The sequence below is a fragment of the Elephas maximus genome, chromosome 4, assembly GCF_024166365.1.
Source record: "Elephas maximus indicus isolate mEleMax1 chromosome 4, mEleMax1 primary haplotype, whole genome shotgun sequence".
Lineage (NCBI taxonomy): Eukaryota > Metazoa > Chordata > Mammalia > Proboscidea > Elephantidae > Elephas > Elephas maximus.
This window is the reverse complement of record NC_064822.1, coordinates 52,862,727-52,885,066: the sequence shown is the minus strand read 5'-3', so window position 1 is coordinate 52,885,066 and position 22,340 is coordinate 52,862,727. Positions and strand designations below refer to the sequence as shown.

The window sequence follows — 22,340 nt, the reverse complement described above, 5'->3', positions numbered from 1 at the left end:
CTCACGCCTTCCTTTCAAGTGTAAATTGTTGTTGCTGTCCATACATTATTCCCCATTCCCAGGCAAAATTTTGTCCTGCCAAGCCAGGCCTGCTTATATTAGTAAACTACTATTTGCATGTAAAAATGGAGTATAGGTGTATATCTCCAGGGAATGCTTAGGAAGATAACTATCAAGGAAGGTCAGGTAGAGAGGATGCAGGAAAACAAGTGGGTGAGTGCCCTAAACTGTCACATAGTTTATAGCTTTGCCTGGGAACAGACCTACCCTGGAAATTGTTGCCATTCTTTAGTTGGAAACCTTTTAATTTATTGATCTAACGTTTATCATTCACCTTCAGGCCACTGTATCAGTCTCTGAGGACTCAAAGATGAAAACACAGTTCTTGCTTTCAAGATATTAATCACTGCTTGATGAATAGATTCTGGGGCTATGGTATGTTCTGGCCTCATAGCCGTTTAGTTCATCAAATGTTTCCCTGGAAGGACCACACCACCTGGCGAGAGAGTTCATTTTACCCCTTTAGTTAAAAGCCCGTATATGAAATATACACAATTTATATTGTATATATATATTCCCCCCAATCCTTTCAGCCTCAAATATACCCAGCTCTGCTTGCTTCAATTTCTAGATCTAATTTTTTGTTACTCAGCTTGAACTTGATTGATCCCTGATGGATCACAGACTTCTCCATGGTGATTCTGAACTTGATGCTTCTACAGCTCCAAAATGGGCCCCCCAGTCATCATAATGCAGACTTTTCCAAAGACCAATGTGAATTAGAGCCTCAAATCTATGAATTGGTCCTACGACAGCCCTCTCATGCCTGATAGAAATCTTTCAAAAGCTTCTGATTCCACTAAACCTCAACCTGCCCAATTTTTTGAGTTAGTTGTATCTTCTGTCAAATTAGAATTTTAAAAATAACAGTGTCAAACTCTTAGAACTTCTTATAAAGAAAAAATTGCATCCAGTTAATGGTAAACTCTAGAAATTTAGGGGCAGGTAGTCAAAGAGAGAAGCAAAAAGTTTGAATAAGCAGCCAGCCAGGTTCTGGATAATCAAGTAATAAAGTCAATATTGAATAAAATGGCTGAGCCCAAGTGTTAGGAATGAGTTTTTCTGTTTGTTGAAAAAGGTATTTCCAGATAGTGAAAGTGGTATGGCTCTAAAATTCTCAACCTGAGCCATTGTGATTACGCTTCTTTTGATTTTGTTGAAACCATCTAAACTGATGACGTGCAGAAGCCAGTGAGAAATGGCATTCATGAATTCGCTATGCCCATGCCCTGCCTCTCCAGTGCCATGGTGGCTGCCTCTGGCTATGTGATGGCGCATTTGGTAGCTGGTGTATAGTCAGGACTGCCTCTCTCCTCTCTGTCCCCCTGCCCCCACCCCATTTCTCTTCTAGCCCTGGCATTATTTAGCTGTGTAGCCTTGGGCAAATCAATTTCTCTAGGCCTCAATTTTCTCATTTAAAGAATGAGAAGGTGGGATTAAGCCCATTATTTTATTAAAAAAAAAAAGTCATAAACAACAAAGAAAGAAAAAGAGTCAGAAAAGAGCAATGGAGCAAAAGGAAACAAACGATTTGTATTAAAGTCCCATCAATAATTCAGGCATACTGTGCCATAAATTGCCACTGTCTAGATTAGATTATGTTGCTTCTTACATGATTTCCCACATGGAAATTCTATTAGAAATTCTCCAAAACTGGGATCTGATCCACTTTTTGACAAGGATTTTCTCATTTTGGATTATCCGTTCTCACTCTTTCCTCCTCTTTGGTTCTTTGTGATAATGTTTCTCCTCAAAGATTCTTCTAGGGCATATATTTTTTGTATTGAAAATAGACATTTTATTTATACAAGGTACAATTTCAAAATACAAATCATATAATATGTAAATATAATATACAAGAAGTATAAATATAAATGTATACATATGTTTACATTTTAATGTCACTGAGTTCAGTGTTCTTCTTTCTGAATCCTTAAGTCAAGAGAATCCATTGGGCATGGCTTTTTTTCCACCGGTCAGTGATCCCTTTCACTGCACTATGGAGCACCTAACTGGAGATAGAGTTCTTAGGAGCTGAAATGCTGGTGTCATCCTTTAGGCATCTCCAAGCCAGGAAGAGCCTTGTAATTAGAGCCTCAAGTATTCTTCTTTTATTTGTAAACTACAAGTCTGGATGAGGGATGGAATAGATAGTCAGGTCGATAAACTGTCCTGAATAAATGTTATAAGGAAATAAAACCCTAATGAGGAAGACCTGAAGCCTTTAACTTCTCCCTGGAAAGCTTCAACGGCTCTGACTTTGGGAACTTGGCCCGTAAACCTGTGGCATGACATGACAGTCAGCCAGAGTCCATCTATGGCTGGAGAACATACCCATGCAGGAGATGCTTGGCTGAGCACTGTAAGTAAAGTAATGCCAGGGATGTTTTATTATTCTGGTGGGCTTTTTCCTGACACCTAACTCCTTGAGCTTTCTCTATGTTGTCTTTTGCTAAAGCAGAGTTGGCTCCTATGCTTCAGACATTCTGGGCTTGGTTTTCCCCTTGAGTTTCATAATCGTGTTGGAAGCCTTCTATATCTTCCTCTCTGTTGCTAGTTTCCCCAGTCATTGGCATATCTTCCATGTTATCCATTTCAACATTTTGTGTTGGGGGATGTTGCCTGAAAAGCAGATAATTCACAAGTTTTGAAAAGAAGACAAGGTCATCCTCAAATCAAGTAACATTAAAATTAAGATAATTATTATGGAATGTGTATGTCTAGCACTGTGTGGATTATATTAGCAGACATAGGCCTTCCTCTCAAGAATCATAAAATACTTAGTCTTCAATTTTCTGTGTCACTCAAAGGAAGAGAAAACCTAGATCCGTGAAACTTACAGACAGTATTTAAATCCTATTTGGTATTTTCAACTTTCCCATCCACCAAAGATTTACCAGTCCTGTTACAGCAACTCACCCTCCTCCCACCACCTACCTTGCCAATCTTCTACTAAAAAGTCATAGTTCAAATGGCAGGAACAAGAAAAGAAAAAGAGTGACTAGGAGCCTAGCTAAGCCAGACTTGATAATCTTGATAAAAATAATTTAACATTTATAAAGCACTTAGTGTTAGAAAAACAAACAATAAATATATTAAGCAGTCCTTGGATAACCAAGCATGGGGGAGGCAGAATATTTTAATTTCATATGCTTGCCCGCCTGTCAGTGGACTCTCTCAAATTTTTAGGCCCTGAGTATCTGGGTCAGCTCTTTCTTCCCTATAACCTACCTCCTGAGGATAAGCAATTTGTTAGGACATTTTAAGGGGAGCAACTTGAACTCCTTGAAGTGAGAGCTAAGCTATAAATCAGGACTTTAGGTCAACTCACTGAAAATCAATTCGCTAAGTGTCAATTTGTTGACAAATCTACCTAATAAACAATTTGCACAAAACTACTTTATGGAAAGATCGATGCACCAAATGACCAAGTAATCACACTTAGCAAATTTACCAATTCTTATTAAAGATATATTTGAATATTTCTTTAATATAAAACCCAGTGCTGTTGAGTCGATTCCTACTCATAGCGAACCTATAGGACAGAGTAGAATTGCCCCATAGGTTTCCAAGGAGCGCCTGGTGGATTTGAACTGCTGACCCTTTGGTTAGCAGCCATAGCACTTAACCACTACGCGACCAGGGTTTCCTTCTTTAATATAGTCGGTGCATATTTTCCTTTTGTGAGTATATTTATTGGCCATATATATCAAATTTACAAATTGTTTTTAAGAATATATTTTTAATGTATTATTCTTAAAAATATTTAGAGTATATTCTTTTTTAATATATCCAATGAATATAGTCATTTTATTTTTTTGAATATATTTTTGAATATAATTAATCATTATAATCTCTTAAGATCCCAAATTCAGCATTTTATGTGGAAACTTTTCCATTTTTAATGATACTCTGGAATTCTTTAAAAAGTCATTTTCAGTTTTGCCATCATTTTAACATGTTTAAGGTTGTTTTAAGTGGCCCTGGTGATGCAATGGTTAAACTCTCGGCTGCTAACCAAAAGGTCAGTGGTTTAAACCCACCAGCTCCTCCATGGGAGAAAAGACCTGATGGTCTGCTCCAGTAAAGATTAAACCTAAAAGATTACAGCCTAGGAAATCCTACGGGGCAGTTCTAGTCTGTCACATGGGGTTGTTCATGAGTCTGAATGGAGTCAGCAGCATATAACAACAGGGTTGTTTTGACAATTTTTAAAGTAATATATCAACCGTAGCTTGTTAATTTTCTCCACTATTTATGAAGTTTGTGGCATTTCTCATTGGTTGAGATGGTATTAACAGCTTTTGAAGATTTATGTGAAGTTTTAAATGACAGGTTTTTATTTTGGCTCTACAGTAACATTTCAGGAGCCCTGGTGATGCAGTAGAGCCCTGGTGGCGCAGCGGTTAAGAGCTCAACTGCTAACCAAAAGGTCGGCAGTTTGAATCCACCAGCCACTCCTTGGAAACGCTATGGGGCAGTTCTACTCTGTCTTATAGGGTCACTATGAGTCGTAATCGATTTGGAGGCAACGGGATTCGGAATTTGAGAAGCATTTCATGGAGTGTTCATTTTGTCAAAGTAAGGCTCGAAGGGTGGTTTACTCTTTATATTGATATAATATTTAGGAAGGAATATTTTATAACTAGTAACTAAAAGTTTAGTTTCATCAAATATGATATTCATTCATTGCATAATACCGAGGAAGCATTTCATAAGAGCAACCACATCAATATAGAATTCCAAAATATTGGTTACTAGCTGACAAAAGTACAAACTTAAGGCTAATATGCCATTTGAGACCTTAATGAAAGAATGCTAAAAATGCCTGAAGAGTGGAAAAAATAAAAGCTGAAATTTCAGCAAGTGGTGGCAAAATCTTGTCATGGGTGAAATGCTGACATGCAGAACCCGAATTATTAGAAATACAAAATTAAGACTGAGAGAAAAAGTATATTTATAAGAAAAATATATGCATATTTAATGAGTATATTCAAGAAGAATATATTCATGAATACATCATAAGGAAAACTGATAAAAATTGGTGTATCCATCAATTTGGTCATTTGGCACAGTATTTCTCTCTGAGCTGACTTTTGATAGATATATTGGCCCCCTTCCATCAGTCAGGCTCTTGTTGCACCTGTTTTTAGCTGGTTGTCTGAGAACTGATGTGGGAAGTGAAGGGCTCTATAGGGCTGCCTCATGACAGTTTGGCTGTGACACTCCTTTTGGTCAGTATAGAATAGCGTGAGTGTGCGATCAGGAGAGGGATTCTTTGATAGGGCATTCAGGGAATCATTATAACTCTTTTTCTGTAGGGAAGGAACTTGTTCAGTGTGATTATCTTGGGTACTCACCTTGTTCTTTTGTAATATGCCAGAAAAAATAGCACACCTACTCCAGAAAGCAGGATGACAGATGTGGGGACTGCCACTGTAAAAGAACAGAACTAAGCTGGTATCACGCTAAAAGGCCCAGTAGTTGATTCATTTCTAAAAACCTAATAATTTTCGACAGTTTACGTTCCTGGCAGGGAGAGCCAGATGCCTTCCCAATCAACTTACTGTTATTAACGTTTCTCGAGGGTCCATGTAATTCAGTTTATTCTATATCTTTGCTACCAACACTGCTAGTTCAAACTGTCCTTATTTGTATTTCCTCATATCCCCTGCTCCTAATCCTTGTCTTTTTGGAGCAAGGTAACAGGAATGACGAGGCGGGGTGGGAGTAAGTTAGAAGGAAAGTAAGAGCCTCACAGATCAAAAGCTGGGGTGAAAGGATGGAAACACAATGAGGAAGAAGCAGCCAGTACTTTAGGGAAAGAAATACCTCCTGCTAAATCCAAAGTTGAGAAGATAGAGGGAAACTCCTTCTGAGTTGCCCCTGGCATAACTTCCCCTTTTTCTTCAACTTCACAGAATCCTGATTTAGCAATGATAGCGTGCGCTGTCATTTCTCTTCCAATTTCATCATTATTTCTTATTTGCAACTTTTTATGGCAGAGGAAGAGTGATAAGGAGAATTAGGGATATTAAGGAGAGTGAGCTAATGACAGGAAAAGGAAAATATATGTTTTGATGGAGTAGCAAGGACAGTCTGGACTGGTTGGGGGACTTATGGGTAGAAGGCCAGAAGTCAGGGCAACATCTAGATTTATTAGGCTAGGAAGAGTGGGATCTTTATGTGGAAACAAAAGGGCTTAGCCTGATGGCAGGGTAAGCATAACTATTTTTAAAAACATTTGCATCAATAATGAACTCCAAGCCGATTTGGCCAATTTGCCTTAATATTGTGAAATCTCCCTGTTAAAATCACCCCAGCTGCCTACAACCCAGAACATCTGGAGACAGCAGTAGCCTCACTAGAGACCATGAATCACATGTCTCATGGACTGTTACAGCTACAAGGATAAACAATTGTATACAAGGATAAATATTTATGGCTTGGCCTTTCAAATGTAATCTATTGAAAAACAACTAAATATAAGGATATGGAGGAGAAACACTCAGATTCTTTGCTGGGTAGTTAAATTGGTACAGTTTTTCTCAAGGGCAATTGGAAACATGTAACAAAAGTTTTAGAGAAGACCGTATGTATACTAACTCTCTAATTCCACCTCTAGGAATTTATTTTAAGGATAGAGATGGCTGGGCAAAAAAATATATACAGGAGTATTCCCTGAAGTATTGTGATAAATAATAAAAAATAATATAATAATAATTTTAATTGAAATCTCTTATCAATAGAAAATTAAATAAAGCGTGGTACACCCATAATATGGGATTCTATTCAGCTATTATTATCATGGGGGCCCCGGGGGTGCAGTGGTCAAGAACTTGGCTGCTAACCAAAAGGTTGGCAGTTCCAGTCCACCAGTCAGTCCTTGGAAACCCTGTGGGGCAGTTCTACTCTGTCCTATAGGGTCGCTATGAGTTAGAATCGACTGGATGGCAATGTGTCCATAATATCGTTAGTGAAAAAGTTGGCTGAGATAAAAATGAACCAAAAATAATCTCCAGCAAGAATGTGTGTGTCCACTTGCACGATAAAAAGTCTGGAAGAACACATACCAAAATGTTAACTGATGATGGCATTAGAGATAATCCTTATTTTCTTTTTTAAAAAATGTTTATTTTGTTCCTGATATTTTTGCATTAATATTGTATTCAGAGGACTCACTTAACATTATAAAAAGAAAACAAAACAACTCCTAAGTAGGTAAAAATAAGCATAGAAAATTGTTCCAAAAGAGCTAACTGAAAACACAGAAGTCGGTAGATATTTTGAGTTTTCAGACTTAAGATTAATCACCATCATGACTAAGGAAGATATATTAAAAATCTTGTACCCTGTGGTGAGCTATTTTTTCATTTTGGCTGATAGGCAGGGCATGCATTTATTGTAGATGGAGAAATTTATTGGAAAAGGCAAGTTGATGTAAATATAGCTCTTCTTTCACAATGCTTCTTCCTGTTTCTTTTTAATGAAAATAAAAACTGCAGAATCGAGAGAAGAGGGCTCCTGAGACAATGATAAAGCAATTTGAATTCAGTGACTTACACTGAGACTATTAGCCTCTTCCTCAGTTATATCCAGGGAAACTTAGTGAGGAAATCGAAACCAGAATCACGAAGACAATGGCTTAACATATCGACTGCCAGGTTTCCACCCTTTTGTGTTTCCTAGGGGATTTGTGGATTGGAGAAACAGGGAGAGAAAGAGATTTGGTGAGACAGAGAAGAAGTAGAGGGAGTCTGAGGGAGGGAGGAGAAAAGACTGATTATTGCACTCTGTTCTCTGTTGTGTACCATTGAGTCAGTTCTGACTCATAACCACCCAGTGTGACAGAGCAGAAATGCCTTATAGGGTTTCCTAGGCTGTACTCTAAGGAAGCAGGTTACCAGGTCTTTTCCCCTGTGGAGTGGCTGGTAAGTGCGAACCATCGACCTTCCAGGTGGCAGCAGAGCCCTTAACCATTGTGCCACCAGGGCCCCTTCATTATTATGCAGGAGCCCCCAAAGCCCAGTAGCTCCCCCTTGACTTCTGCAAAAACCTACAATGCATATTGGGTTTAAGATGGAGAAGGCAGTGAGGCTGCTGGTGGCCAGCATTTGGTATGGATGATGAAAACATCCTCTATGTGTCCATTCCTCTCATTCAAGAGATTAACGCTGAGGAAATGGAGACCAGCACCTTGCTACTCAGATGTGTGGCTAGAGCTCAGCATCAGCAATTTAAAAGAGGAAGTAACAAAAGAGCTTCTAAAATTAAGACATAGGCATTTCCAAAGCAAACCTGGCAATTGATACAAGCACAGGATCATAAAAGATACCAATACATAAGGAATACTCATTTCTTAGCAATGCCCAGACAAGCAAGATCAATAAGGGAACAGTATTACTTATGTCATTGTGACCGTAAGTGCTGTGTGCCGGCATTAGATAAAGGCAATCTTAAAGTCAGAAGATCAATTCATTATTCTTCGGTGGTGGCTTTTTTTCTCACCCTTCTAAGCACATATGTGGTGGGTACTCAGTACATAAGTGCTGTAGGTACTCCATACATATTTAATTGATCAAATTAAATCTTCAACGTTCCATAAATTAAAGTAACATTTGCCTTTTAATGAGAAATCTGCATTTCACTGCAGCTTAGGAACATGCTGGGCCTAGAGTTGGAACTCAAAATTTACTTTGAATGAATGGATGAAAGATATAATAGACACAGTTTCTGTTAAAGATGAAGAATATTTACTGTAACAAATTTTTTTTAGATGTGGGAGGTTAGAGACATAAATATGATCTAAAAAATAAACTCTTCACTCCTAGTGTGCTAAATGATACGGCAGAGTAAACACTGTCATATGTGACATTCTAACCTTTGACTTTACAATCAGGAGTCTTCACGGAGAGCCAACCCAAGAACCAGAGACCAGATATTAGAATAACTGAAAAAATTTATTGCTAAAAAGAGCTGGCAAATCAGCCAGTAGATATTTAAAACAATGAAAGTATAACTACACTTCCTAAGTATTTGTCAAAATATAATATTCCTCAAATTCATTTACTCATTCACTCATTCATTCAACATTTGAGTACCTACTATTTATTATTTTCTGTTGTACCAAAAAATAAATAAATAAATAAATAAAAGTGGTGATAATCATTTATATAACTTATATAAAAAATTATAAGGTTGGTAGTATCAATGAACTGATTGTCAATATTTACAGAGCAACAACTATGGTAAAGTATCATTAACTAATTTTATTTAATAAAGATGAGCTCAATTGATTGCTAACTCATGCAGAAATATCCAAGGAACCAGTGAGCATCTCTGCCACTTGTAACTCTGACAAGGGCATACTCCTGGGTCTCATGGTGACTGGAACTTTATGTGGCATACACATAAGGCACTATCACTAAGTATTTTTTAGAAACCTAGCATGATTTTAATTTTAGTTTACACCTCATTAGCAAAGTAGTAAATACATAATAAGATATATCTTTTTTTTATCTCTTTGATGACGCTTACTTAGTTCCTCTGTCTTATAAAAAAAAGAAAAAACCAAACCCGTTGCCGTCCAGTCATCCTGACTCATAGTGACCCTATAGCACAGAGTAGAACTGCCCCATAGGGTTTCCAAGGAGCGCCTGGTGGATTCAAACTACCAACCTTTTGGTTAGCAGACATAGCTCTTAACCACTACGCCACCAGGGTTTCCCTTCTGTCTTATAGTAAGTTGTAAATATGTCTCATTTTTTCTTTATATTTAAGCAGCCTGAAGGAAATCTTACTCATACAACAGGAAAGATTTCAAGTTTTTTTTTTCTTTTAATTTCTATATCTTCACAGTTCTTTGCCACAGAGCTATCTTTGTCTATTGTAGGTGCTTAGTTAAGGTTTATTACATTTCATTTCAGAATTTTGGACAGAGTTTTTGATATTTTAATCAAATGAAAGCCATGAACTGGAAAAAATACATTTTAGCCCATAATAAAATAGTTCTTTGAAAATACATGTAGAAAAAAATGGACCCAAAATTTCACATTTAGGAATTTATCCTACCGATATACTTGCACGTATGCCAAATGATATTTTTCAATTAATCATTGTTTTTAGTATAGTCAAAGAATGTAAACAACCAAATATCTAAACAGGAGGTTGGCGAAATAAATGATGGCAAATTCATGCACTGGAATATTTTGTAGCTGTTAAAAAGAATGAGGTGGTTTTTTACTATGCTGATGTGAGAGCATCTCCAAGATATGTCAATATATCATTAGATGAAAACAAACAACTTTCAGGACAGTAGAAATAAAATACCTAATTGTCTATGAGAACCAGTTGCCACTAAGGCATCCCCAACTCATGGCTACCCCGCGTGTGTCAGAGCAGAACTGTGCTCCAGTGGTTTTCGGTGGCTGATTTTTTAGAAGTAGATGGCTAGGCCTACTTGTGTGCACTCAAACCTCCAGCCTTCAGTTAGCAGCCAAGTTTGTTAACCATTTGTACTACCCAGGGACTCACCAAACTGACTAGCAGTCACTTCTATTTGCTTCTTTGCACGTTAACTATCTCTGGAAGGATACAATCAGCTCACTGAGACTACAGAAATCTGCAAGGGAATTTTCAGTCAGAGGTGGGATTTGCTTTTTGCTGTCTATCCTTTCGTAACTTTTGATTTTTAAACCACGTGCAAATGTTGCCAAATTAAAAAATAAAACTATGTAAAAAGATTAATGTAGTACATGACATAAGGAAAAAATAGGTTGGCTATTTTATTTATCATTCTCCTCTTAAGTCATGAACATATTTTTGTTTCAATGTTATTGTCATTAAATGCCAGTTTTTCATGAAAATAATCCCAAAAGAGCCTTTCTAAAATGTCTTGACTTTGCATATGTCTTAATCATTTTTTAAACGAGTCTAACCAACTAACTGCTAAAATGACCAAAGTCACTTGCTGTTTTTCCAGATGACACTTGATACAGATAAAATGTAGCCACAAAAAAATTTGCAGAAAAATTTATGAATAGAAAATAGAGATTTTTTTCTCTGTATCAAATTATAGCCCAAGTAAGTTAAAAAAAAATTTTTTTTAAGTTGTTTTGTTTTGCTTTTTGTTCCTTATAAAGCTTGTCAGACAGAAGTATTAGATTCTTTCTCACTACATGCATTTCTCTCCCTGCCTCTTCTTTCCTGATCTTTCTCCTATCCTCTTTTCTCTTCTCTCTCAGCTCTCTCCTCTCCTCCCTTCATCTTTTTCTTTCATTTTTGCAAACACTTTTCCATCTTCCCCCTTATATTCACTTTGACATTCTTTCTTTCCCTTCAGCCTTAGTGTTGTGTGTTGTTTTCTATAAAAACAAGCCTTTGATACTGAGAAACTTGAACAGCCTCACTGTAAAGTACATGGTGGTAACACCCTTTGAAAGATTAGTTCAGCTTATGGCAGAAGAACAGTGTAATTATAATTATGGCAGCATTCAATCATGGTTTCCAATAAGTCCTAGACAGAAGTCTAGCACTGCTTAGTAGAACTGTAAACAGCTGAACAACGAGGCCTTTTTTGTGAGGTATCAGTTCTCTGGTTTCAACATCAGCAGCCTGATGGTTAGAAACTACCCATGTTAAGCAATCATGTCAAATGAATCAAAAAACCAAAACCAAACCCCGTGCCATTGAGTCAATTCCAACTTATAGCAACCCTATAGCACAGAGTAGAACTGCCCCATAGGGTTTCCGAGGAATGGCTAATGGATTTGAACTGCCGACCTTTTAGTTGGCAGCTGAGCTCTTAACCATTGTGCTACCAGGACTCCATGTCAATTAAAGAATTCCATAAATAGGGTGATTATATAATGTATTACCTAAACTGAGATGCTTTTAAGAGTGAAAAAGAATTCTATTAACGATCATGCTAGGACAGCAGTCATCAGCTAGGACTGGTCTGCAAACTAGAAGGACTACAGCCACCCTGATCATAAACGCGGGCAGACAAATGAAAACACTTACCAGTGACAGCTGAGGAATTACCAGTGACAGCTGTGGAATTGTCTGAAGAGGCATCTGCAGAAAAGAGATTACAGCTAGATTATGGCCATAGTCCCAAAGGCACTAATTTTCCAGTAAGCAGGAGAATTCTGGGCAACTTGGCTTTCACCTTAAAACCTTGGGAGATTCACGGCTGACATAACCAAACTCGCTTCACCAAAGAAAAAGCGGAGTAACTCATTTAGATACTGAGCTGAATTTAAGAATCAGAAAAACCCTTATAAAAGATTCAGGTTACAGAGAGCTCCTCCATCCCTAGATCATGCCTCCAGACTGTGAAAAGCTTCCTCCATCTCTATTTTGAGGATGCAGACATTGTTCAGATTCCTGAAAAAGACTCTGCCCATACGGGTTAGTAAGGTTAGCCTTGTCACGCCTGGGAGATGGACTTATTTTCCAGCTGTTTCAGCAAGACTAAGGCGTGGTAGAGCGCAGAAAATGTAGACCAGAGCAAAGAAGCCGTGGCAGAGAGCAGAAGGCAAAAGGGGTAGCTCAGTCAGCCATGACTTTGGGTTGAATGACATAATCTATACAGTTGTCTTGCCCTAGATCTCAACCCAAATCTCAGAGGCAGCACATGGGGAATTGGCCTCTCTCCTAGTATGCAAAGCTGATGCTGACCTGGTGTCATGTGGAAAGTAGAGGGAGTTTGTTCCAAATTCTTTGATGCTGTCTGAGATGGGGCTGGAGAGGACCCATTCCTGACTATCCCTGTGGTTCCTGCAGAAGGTGGTTCTGACAGCATCCGCCTGGAGCCCGGTACGATAGCTCTCTCTGTGGTCACTGTGGTGTCTGACTTGGGGGTAGAAGCTTCTGGCTCTGTAGGAAATTCCAAGACATGGGGAACATAAATATTTCAAATAGAGTCTCCAGAAGAGGGTGTACTTAAGGACCTACTCTAGTGAGTCCAGCCCTGGGCCAGACCACCCCCAACAACCAGTTCTTTGGGAAAATCCCTTACATGGGTAACATATTCAGCCATCTGAAATGCTCATGGGACTTTTGTGAATTCCAGAGAATTTGCAGTTATCATACCACATCTAAGGAAAAGATCCCAAGAATTCTCAAAAACAAGTTTAATTCTATTTGCCAATAACACTTGGGACGCTGATTTTATTTTTTTTATGTCTTTGTACCAAAACTTGGAAATAAGGGGAAGCCTGTCTGGAACTTTAGAGGCTGTATTTGAGGAAAGTATCCTGATCTTTCAGGCAGGGAGCCCTGTCTTATGTTTAGGTACACAACTTCCTTGTCCCTAACTGTCCGATTGTTGTTGTTGTTAGGTGCTGTCGAGTCGGTACCTACTCATAGCGACCCTATGCATAACAGAACGAAACACTTCCCGGTCCTCAGCCATCCTTACAATCTTCATTATGCTTGAGCTTATTGTTGCAGCCACTGTGTCCATCTACCTCACTGAGAGTCTTCCTCTTTTCTGCTGACCCTGTACTCTGCCAAGCATGATGTCCTTCTGCAGGGACTGATCCCTCCTGACAACATGTCCAAAGTATGTAAGATGCAGTCTTGCCATCTTTGCTTCTAAGGAGCATTCTCGTTGTACTTCTTCCAAGACAGATTTGTTCGTTCTTTTGGCAGTCCATGGTATATTCAATATTCTTCCCCAACACCACAATTCAAAGGCATTAATTCTTCTTCGGTCTTCATTCACTGTCCAGCTTTCACATGCATATGATGCGATTGAAAATACCATGGCTCGGGTCAGGTGCACCTTAGTCTTCAAGGTGACATCTTTGCTTTTCAACACTTTAAAAAGGTCCTTTGCAGCAGATCTACCCAATGCAATGCGTCTTTTGATTTCTTGACTGCTGCTTCCATGGCTGTTGATTGTGGATCCAAGTAAAACGAAATCCTTGACAACTTCGATCTTTTCTCTATTAATCATGATGTTGCTCATTGGTCCATTTGTGAGGATTTTTGTTTCCTTTATGTTGAGGTGCAATCCATACTGAAGGCTATGGACTTTAATCTTCATTAGTAAGTGCTTCAAGTCCTCTTCACTTTCAGCAAGCAAGGTTGTGTCATCTGCATAACGCAGGTTGTTAATGAGTCTTCCTTCAATCTTGATGCCCCGTTCTTCTTCATATAGTCCAGCTTTTTGTATTATTTGCTCAGCATACAGATTGAGTAGATATGGTGAAAGGATACAACCCTGACGCACACCTTTCCTGACTTTAAACCAATCAGTATCCCCTTGTTCTGTCCGAACAACTGCCTCTTGATCTATGTAAAGGTTCCTCATGAGCACAATTAAGTGTTCTGGAATTCCCATTCTTTGCAGTGTTATCCATAATTTGTTATGACCCCACACAGTCGAATGCCTTTGTGTAGTCAATAAAACACAAGTAAACACCCTTCTGGTATTCTCTGCTTTCAGCCAGGATCCATCTGACATCAGCAATGATATCCCTGGTTCCAAGTCCTCTTGTGAATTCGGCCTGAATTTCTGGCAGTTCCCTGTTGATATACTGCTGCAGCCGTTTTTGAATGATCTTCAGCAAAATTTTGCTTGTGTGTGATATTAATGATATTGTTCTATAATTTCCACATTTGGTTGGATCGCCTTTCTTGGGAATAGGCATAAATATGGATCTCTTCCAGTCAGTTGGCCAGGAAGCTGTCTTCCATATTTCTTGCCATAGACGAGAAAGCACCTCCACCGTTGCATCTGTTTGTTGAAACATCTTAATTGATATTCCATCAATTCCTGGAGCCTTGTTTTTCGCCAATGCCTTCGGAGCAGCTTGGACTTTTTCCTTCAGTACCATCGGTTCCTGATCATATGCCACCTCTTGAAATGGTTGAACATCGACTAATTCTTTTTGGTATAATGACTCTGTGTATTCCTTCCATCTTCTTTTGATGCTTCCTGTGTCATTTAATATTTTCCCCATAGAATCCTTCAGTATTGCAACTTGAAGCTTGAATTTTTTCTTCAGTTCTTTCAGCTTGAGAAACGCAGAGCATGTTTATCCCTTTTGGTTTTCCATCTCCAGCTCTTTGCACATGTCATTGTAATACTTTACTTTGTCTTCTCGAGCTGCCCTTTGAAATCTTCTGTTCAGTTCTTTTACTTCATCAATTCTTCCTTTTGCTTTAGCTCCTCGACGTTCGAGAGTAAGTTTCAGCGTCTCCTCTGACATCCATCTTGGTCTTCTCTTTCTTGTCTTTTCAATGACCTCTTGCTTTTTGCATGGATGATGTCCTTGATGTCATTCCACAACTCATCTGGTCTTCGGTCACTAATGTTCAGTGGGTCAAATCTATTCTTCAGATGGTCTCTAAATTCAGGTGGGATACGCTCAAGGTCATATTTTGGCTCTCGTGGACTTGCTCTGATTTTTCTTCAGTTTCATCTTGAACTTGCATATGAGCAATTAATGGTCTGTTCCACAGTCGGTCCCTGGCCTCGTTCTGACTGATGATATTGAGCTTTTCCATCGTCTCTTTCCACAGATGTAGTCAATTTGATTTCTGTGTGTTCCATCTTGTGACGTCCATGTGTAGAGTCACCGTTCATGTTGGTGAAAGAAGGTATTTGCAATGAAGAAGTCATTGGTCTTGCAAAGTTCTATCATTCGGTCTCCAGCATTGTTTCTGTCACCAAGGCCATATTTTCCAACTACTGATCCTTCTTCTTTGTTTCCAGCTTTCGCATTCCAATTGCCAGTAATTATCAATGCATCTTGATTGCCTGTTCAATTAATTTCAGACTGCAGCAGCTGATAAAAATCTTCTGTTTCTTCATCTTTGGCCCTAGTGGTTGGTGTGTAAATTTGAGTAATAGTAGTATTAACTGGTCTTCCTTGTAGGCGTATGGATATTATCCTATCACTGACAGCGTTGTCCTTCGGGATAGATCTTGAAACGTTCTTTTTGATGATGAATGCAAAACCATTCCTCTTCAAGTTGTCATTCCCAGCATAGTAGACTATATGATTGTCTGATTCAAAATGGCCAATACCAGTCCATTTCAGCTCACTAATGCCTAGGATATCAATGTTTATTCATTCCATTTCATTTTTGATGATTTCCAATTTTCCCAGATTCATACTTCGTACATTCCAGGTTCTGATTATTAATGAATGTTTGCAGCTGTTTCTTCTCATTTTGAGTCGTGCCACATCAGTGAATGAAGGTCCCGAAAGCTTTACTCCATCCACGTCATTAAGGTCGACTCTACTTTGAGGAGGCAGCTCTTCCCCCATCATCTTTTGAGTGCCTTCCAACCTGGGGGGCTCATCTTCCAGCGCTATATCAGACAACGTTCCACTGCCATTCATATGGTTTTTATTGGCTCATGCTTTTCAGAAGTAGACTGCCAGGTCCTTCTTCTTAGTCTGTGTTAGTCTGGAAGCTCAGCTGAAACCTGTCCTCCATGGGTGACCCTGCTGGTATCTGAATGCCAGTGGCATACCTTCCAGCATCACAGCAACACGCAAGCCCCCACAGTATGATGAACTGACAGACACGTGGGGAAACTGTCAGATTGGCTGCCCCTAAACTGTAAGGCATGGCATAACTTTTCGTTATTCTTTTTTTCCATGAAAAATGGGTCTTCTATTGTGGTAAATCCAGTACTCATAAAATGCATCCTGGAGCAGAAGACATGAGCAAAGGGCTGTTAGGATGCAGTGCATCTTCACCTCTCTGGCTACACTGTTTTGGGCCACTTCCTATGCTCTCCTGGCCCTAGACGCTGTGAGAAGTTCTCATAGCCTTGACTTCTTTGTCACCACCTCCATGTACTGTTTCCTAGCCAAGCTTCCAGCACTCCAGGGCACTCTGCAGACAGAGTTCACCCAGTGTATTCACATCCCAGTGCAGTGGTCAGGTCACCCTGTGTCAAAGATGACACTCTCACATCTGAGTTTTCGGCTGCAGTTTGGTCTCAATAAGGGACATGTGTGACCAAGTATGTGGGACATGAAGGCAGGGCTGCGAGAGGCTATCTGATCAATCTCATCAATTGGCTGAACCAGGTAGGACGCAGATCAAAGGAATTTTGGAATTGCCTCAAACTCATATCTAGCTAGTACCTCAACAACCTCTTCCTCCTCCTGTTTGTAGCCAACCAAGTAGAAGAAAACCTCTTTTTAGCATCTCTGCCCTCTCTCAAGCAGTGGTTCTCAATGTTGGCTAGGTAACAATCACCTGAGGGACCTTTTAAAAGCCATGATTCCAAGATTGCTCCCCAGACCAATGGGGTTCCAAGGTGATCTCAGTGTGCATCCAAGGTGGAGAACCACTGCTCTAGGGAAGGTGGGAATGGGCAGTGCAGTGAGTGCAAACAGAGACGACTATACCTGGAGGGAAGAGTGGGGACAGGGGCCAGAATAAGCCACAAAGTGGATAACGTGCTACTAAAAAATCAAAATTTAAATGTAAAGTAAGATTATCATAGGATACAAGGCAGATCACCCCAAGATATTTAGCATCCAAGATTTGGAATTAACACTGGGATAGCGCTGAGGGAATTGGGATAGATGATTACTGAAGACTCCGTTGAAATACAGAACACTGGTGGTTTCATGCAATGCTTCTATAATAGAGCAATCATAGTTTATTTGCTGATGCTTAGCATTACTGGGAAACAGTTCTCCATAGGTCTTTCATATTTCTAGATGTGTTGTGAGCAGAGGCACTGACTGCCTTTTCCCTGGACTGTGTTTTCAAGGATATATATAGCAAATGCCTTGAAAGAAAGAGATTGTGCTTGTTTTTGGAGCAAAGGGCAGACATTGGTTTACTGTCAATTATAAAAGATTCAGGCTCCCTAAGCTCAGGGCTCCTCTCCTATAATGCAGCCCACTGAATGTGCAGGCACCCATTTGGGACCATCCACATTGCCCTGGTGGGACTTGGGGACAAGGGAAATTGAAGCAAATATGCAGATGTCCCTGCTGTTTGCTGTGCTGCATAATAAAGTCCTTTGTCTCTGATCTGGGAGTGTCATGTCTTCTGCTGGCCTTCATGAAACTGGCAGGCTAACATGCAAGAAAGGTGCAATGTCAGACCTTTCACAGTTCTTGACAGGATAAATGTCTACAACTAAATCAGATCTGACATAGTAATAGATTTCAAACTATTATTAGTTATGTACGTATGAAACCTGGATAGCAAGCAACCTTGATGTATAAAAGAAAATTAAGCCAATGTAAACTCTTGTTCTTGACTTTGATAAAAGATTTGTTCTATTATTTTGCTCTATTTTGTTTGCAGTAGAATGCCAGCAGAGGTTTATGAATTTGAGACATTTGTGGGAACCTGGGTGGTAGTAGGGATAAAAAAATAGGACTCCTCAAAAAGTTTCCAATATTCCTACCTTTTTTAGAAGGGGCGAAGCTTTCCAGCTGCGGGGTCACCCTTGCTGGTGCTACTGTGGAGGGTGACACAGGCATTTGATGAGTCAGGGAGGGGTCTCCTAGAGAGAAGATAACCACATGGCATTTACGATCCTGAGGGTGGAACGTGGGATGGTTTCAGAACTGGATGGGTAAATGAATGAACGAATCAATGGATTTAAAATATAGATATCTGATTTTCTGGGATAGGTGAGAAGCACAGGAAATAAGCAAGAATCAATGTTTCCCAATCTGCGATTTCCACACAAAGGCAAAAACAGACTGCACACTATTTTTCTAGCATTTTAAAAGGATTGCACAAGTTAGATATCAAATTTCTTTTATTTTTGGCTGGAATGTGTTATGGATTGAATTGTGTCCCACAAAAATATGTGTCAACTTGGCTAGGCCATGATTCCCAGTATTGTGTGATTGTCATTTTGTCATCTGATGTGATTTTCGTACTTCTATGATGTTAATGAGGCAGGATTAGAGGCAGTTATGATAATGAGGCAGAACTCAATCTACAAGATTAGGTTGTGTCTTGAGTCAATCTTTTTTGAGATATAAAAGAAATAAGCGAGCAGAAAGACATGAGGACCTCATTACCACCAAGCAAGGAGAGCCAGAAGTGTGTGCGTCCTTTGACCTGGAGTCCCTGTGCTGAGACTCTCCCAGACCAGTGGAAAATTGATGACAAGAACCTTCCTCCAGAGCCAACAGAGAGAGAAAGCCTTCCCTTGGAGCTGGCACCCTGAATTCAGACTTCTAGCCTCCTAAACTGTGAGAGAATAAATTTATCTTTGTTGAAGCCATCCACTTAACTAAGACAGAATGACATCAGCTCAGTTTTATAATACTGGTTTTTCCATGGGAAAATAAAGTATTACTCAATAGATGCAGTTTGTTAGCAGGAAAAAAAAAATCATTCAAAGCACAAGACGTTGGAAAAAAACATAATAAAGGGAGGTATTGATGGTAAAAATGTTGGGAATCTTTGGGCCAAATGATACCTAAAGATTTCTCCAGGCTTTGGATTCTAAAATTCTCACCTTTTTCTTTTCTCCTTTCCTTCCTTCCCTCATCCCTGTTCAAAGCCTACAACTGTTCTCCATCCCAGATTTCATTCACCCAAAGGCCTTGGAGCTTTGAGGAAATATTAACTTTCCCTATAGCGAAAAGCCCATATTTTTGCCCTGTATTACAGGTTCCAGTGAGCTCCAGGACTGGGCAGAGTAAAAACTCCACTCTGCTCTCTCTACTGTGTTACTGCTCGTGCCCGTCCTTGCTCAGCATAACACTTCATTACACCTTGATGCCATGGGGAGCTCTATTCCATGACTGTGTGATTCCTCTGCAACAAGTGGGAGGGCTTTCTCCTTGTCTTTTCTCTGAGGTTTGTATGACTGTCTTCACCTGGAGGAGGAGGGGGACATAAGGGTAATCTAAGCACTACAAGTTTAGCTACAAATGTCTGACTCTTCAATGAGCCCTACAGCAGAGTGCGTTTGCTGTAGGACAACATTTTGTCCCCCATCCCCTCAGAGAGGAGTTGAGAATATTCATGAATGTTATATGAGGAAATATCTAGCTTGCTGCTGGACATACACTAAGTACTCAATAAATGTTTGTTAAGTCAAAATTGTCTTCTAAGACCATGCGTGGATCTTTATTTTTCAAGAGTAAGGAAGAGGGAGAACAGAAGCGGGGCTTAGTATTCCTAGAAATAGCGCTAAGTGGCTTCCACCCCAAGATTGTTTGGCTTCTTCTGGGATGGTTATCCAGTTGTAAGTGGTTAAAAAAAAGTCAGTTTTCATGACCTTCCCCCATACTTGCTCTTGAGTGCTGCCTGGACACTCACCGTTCATAGGTGACTAAGCTAAGGGGATCTGCTCCATGGGTCTACGCCAGTCTCCCGGGTTGGGTACCAATGAAGAAGAGCAATAACTTCCCTGCAGTCTGTTTCCCAGTGAGAAATCTGAAAAGCTTTCTGGGAAATAAGCATGCTCCTGAGCACACACTCTTGTCTGTAGCCAAATTCTTGCTACCATAATCTTGAAACAAAGCACTGACAGTAATAGTTACAACTGACCAGGTTTCACTTAATCCTCCTACAACCTACAGGGTTGACATCAGGTCCATTTTCTAGATGAGGAACCAAAAGTTCAAAGATGAAGGGCTTTGCCCAAGGTCTCACAGATGGTTCGTGGCAAAGCTAGAATTTGAACCCAGAATTGTGTGACCCCAAATTTGATGTATTTTTCAGACCCAGAAAGTGTTGTTCAGAGTCCCACTGGTTTATGTTACCTCAGATCTCAGTACAGACCTCTCTTTAGCCCCTGAGATGAGTTCATTCAAGTGTCCACACTGCAGCACTACTCTCTGGACTGTCTTGGCCAGGGTGGGGGTGGGGTGGGGTGCAGAATTGGCTACTTACTGATGCATTTGAGATTGGGAGTTGTCCAGTAGGCAGTGTTTGTGATCTTGTTAAGCACACATTCAGTCAGGCTGGACGTCCCAGCTTTACGCTTGAAGCCAGAGTTACAAGCATACCGCTCCCTGGAACTCAGATTGTAGCTCTTGACCCGTATGTCTGCATGTTCAACAGACACGGGTGTAGGGCATGTGATGCCACCTGCAAATGTGTAGATAAAAGCGGAGAGATCAAAAGATTTCAAGCCTGTTCAGAAGCTTTCTCCAGGGAATACTTGTTTTATACCCAGGAGGAAACTTATCCCAGGGGCTCATTAGGGCACAAATAGATTCCAAGCACATGGAAGATCTTCAGTAAGGGCATCCATGACCTAGGAGCCTTATCATGCTGGCTATCCAGCATAACTAGAGGCCTGGGAGTCATCCATGAAAACCCTTTTCCCACATTCCATTTCTCATCAGTCTGCAACCCCTTGATAGTTCTCAAACCTATCCTTCTCTGTCTCCTCTGCCCTACCCTTGACCAAGCCCTACCCTAGACCAAGACTCAGAGCTTTCTTGCCTGAACTGGTCTCCCTGAATGTTTTACCTGCCTTCCTTCAATCCACTTTCCACAAGGCTGCTCACAACATCTTTAGAAATGCATATTTGATAACTTCTTCACTCTCTTTGGCTTCCCACTGCTCTTAGAATAAAAACCAAATTCCTTAAGAAATCTTCAAGGCTCTGCTAGATCTGGCCTTACCTGCCTCTCTAGCTACCCTTCCCCTCCCATACGGGCCTTTGGTTCCCCTATGCCACTTACCCTCCTCTTCCCTCAAAACCTGCCACCTCACTCCAGGTGGCTCTTTCCTACCATCCTTCCTAGCTTACTTCAGTGTCACTTCTCAGGAAAGCCTTCCCTCATCTCCACAGTAAACCAGATCCCATAGTTCTGTGTCCTTCATGGTTTTTTTTTTTTCAGTTTGTACTTCAGATTTCGAGAACATACAATTAATGTATTTCTCACCATCTGGACTCTGAGCTATATGAGGGTAGGAACCATGTCTGTTTTGCTCAACATTGTATCCCCAGAGCCTAGTACCAAAACCAAACAGTTACCCTGGAGTTGATTCTGACTAATGGTGACCCCATATGTGTCAGAGTAGAACTGTGCTCCATAGGGTTTTCAATGGCGGTGATCTTTCAGAAGTAGATTGCCAGGCCTTTCTTCTAAGGTGTCTCTGGGTGGATTTGAACCACCAGCCTTTCAGTTAGTAGCCAAACACTTAACCGTTTGTGCCACCCAGGGACTCGGAGTCTAAAAAAAAAAACAGTACCTAGCAAATAGTAAGTGCTTAAGAAATACTTGTTGAAAGAACGAATGGATGAACTCTCTTCCTCAATAACCACAGGCTTAAGTCTGACCTTCTAGAATAAACAAAT

The 22,340-nt window shown here is 40.0% G+C and overlaps 1 protein-coding gene across 3 annotated transcripts in view; it reads right to left on the bottom strand.

The window, feature by feature from the left end:
* Positions 1-2,536: 2,536 nt before the first annotated feature.
* The window catches only part of IL15RA (interleukin 15 receptor subunit alpha), a 46,024-nt gene continuing 26,220 nt past the window's right edge, over positions 2,537-22,340 (bottom strand). Inside the window, exons 2-7 of one of the 3 annotated variants that reach the window (XM_049882044.1) lie at positions 20,920-21,117; positions 18,464-18,562; positions 12,742-12,939; positions 12,082-12,135; positions 5,421-5,512; positions 2,537-2,682 (exon numbers count right to left, since the gene is read on the bottom strand). In XM_049882044.1, the coding sequence (XP_049738001.1) occupies positions 2,656-2,682; positions 5,421-5,512; positions 12,082-12,135; positions 12,742-12,939; positions 18,464-18,562; positions 20,920-21,117 (668 nt within the window). In that variant the 3' untranslated portion in view covers positions 2,537-2,655. The remainder of the gene's footprint in view (positions 2,683-5,420; positions 5,513-12,081; positions 12,136-12,741; positions 12,940-18,463; positions 18,563-20,919; positions 21,118-22,340) is intronic. The other 2 variants (XM_049882043.1, XM_049882045.1) reach the window with 2 other exon arrangements.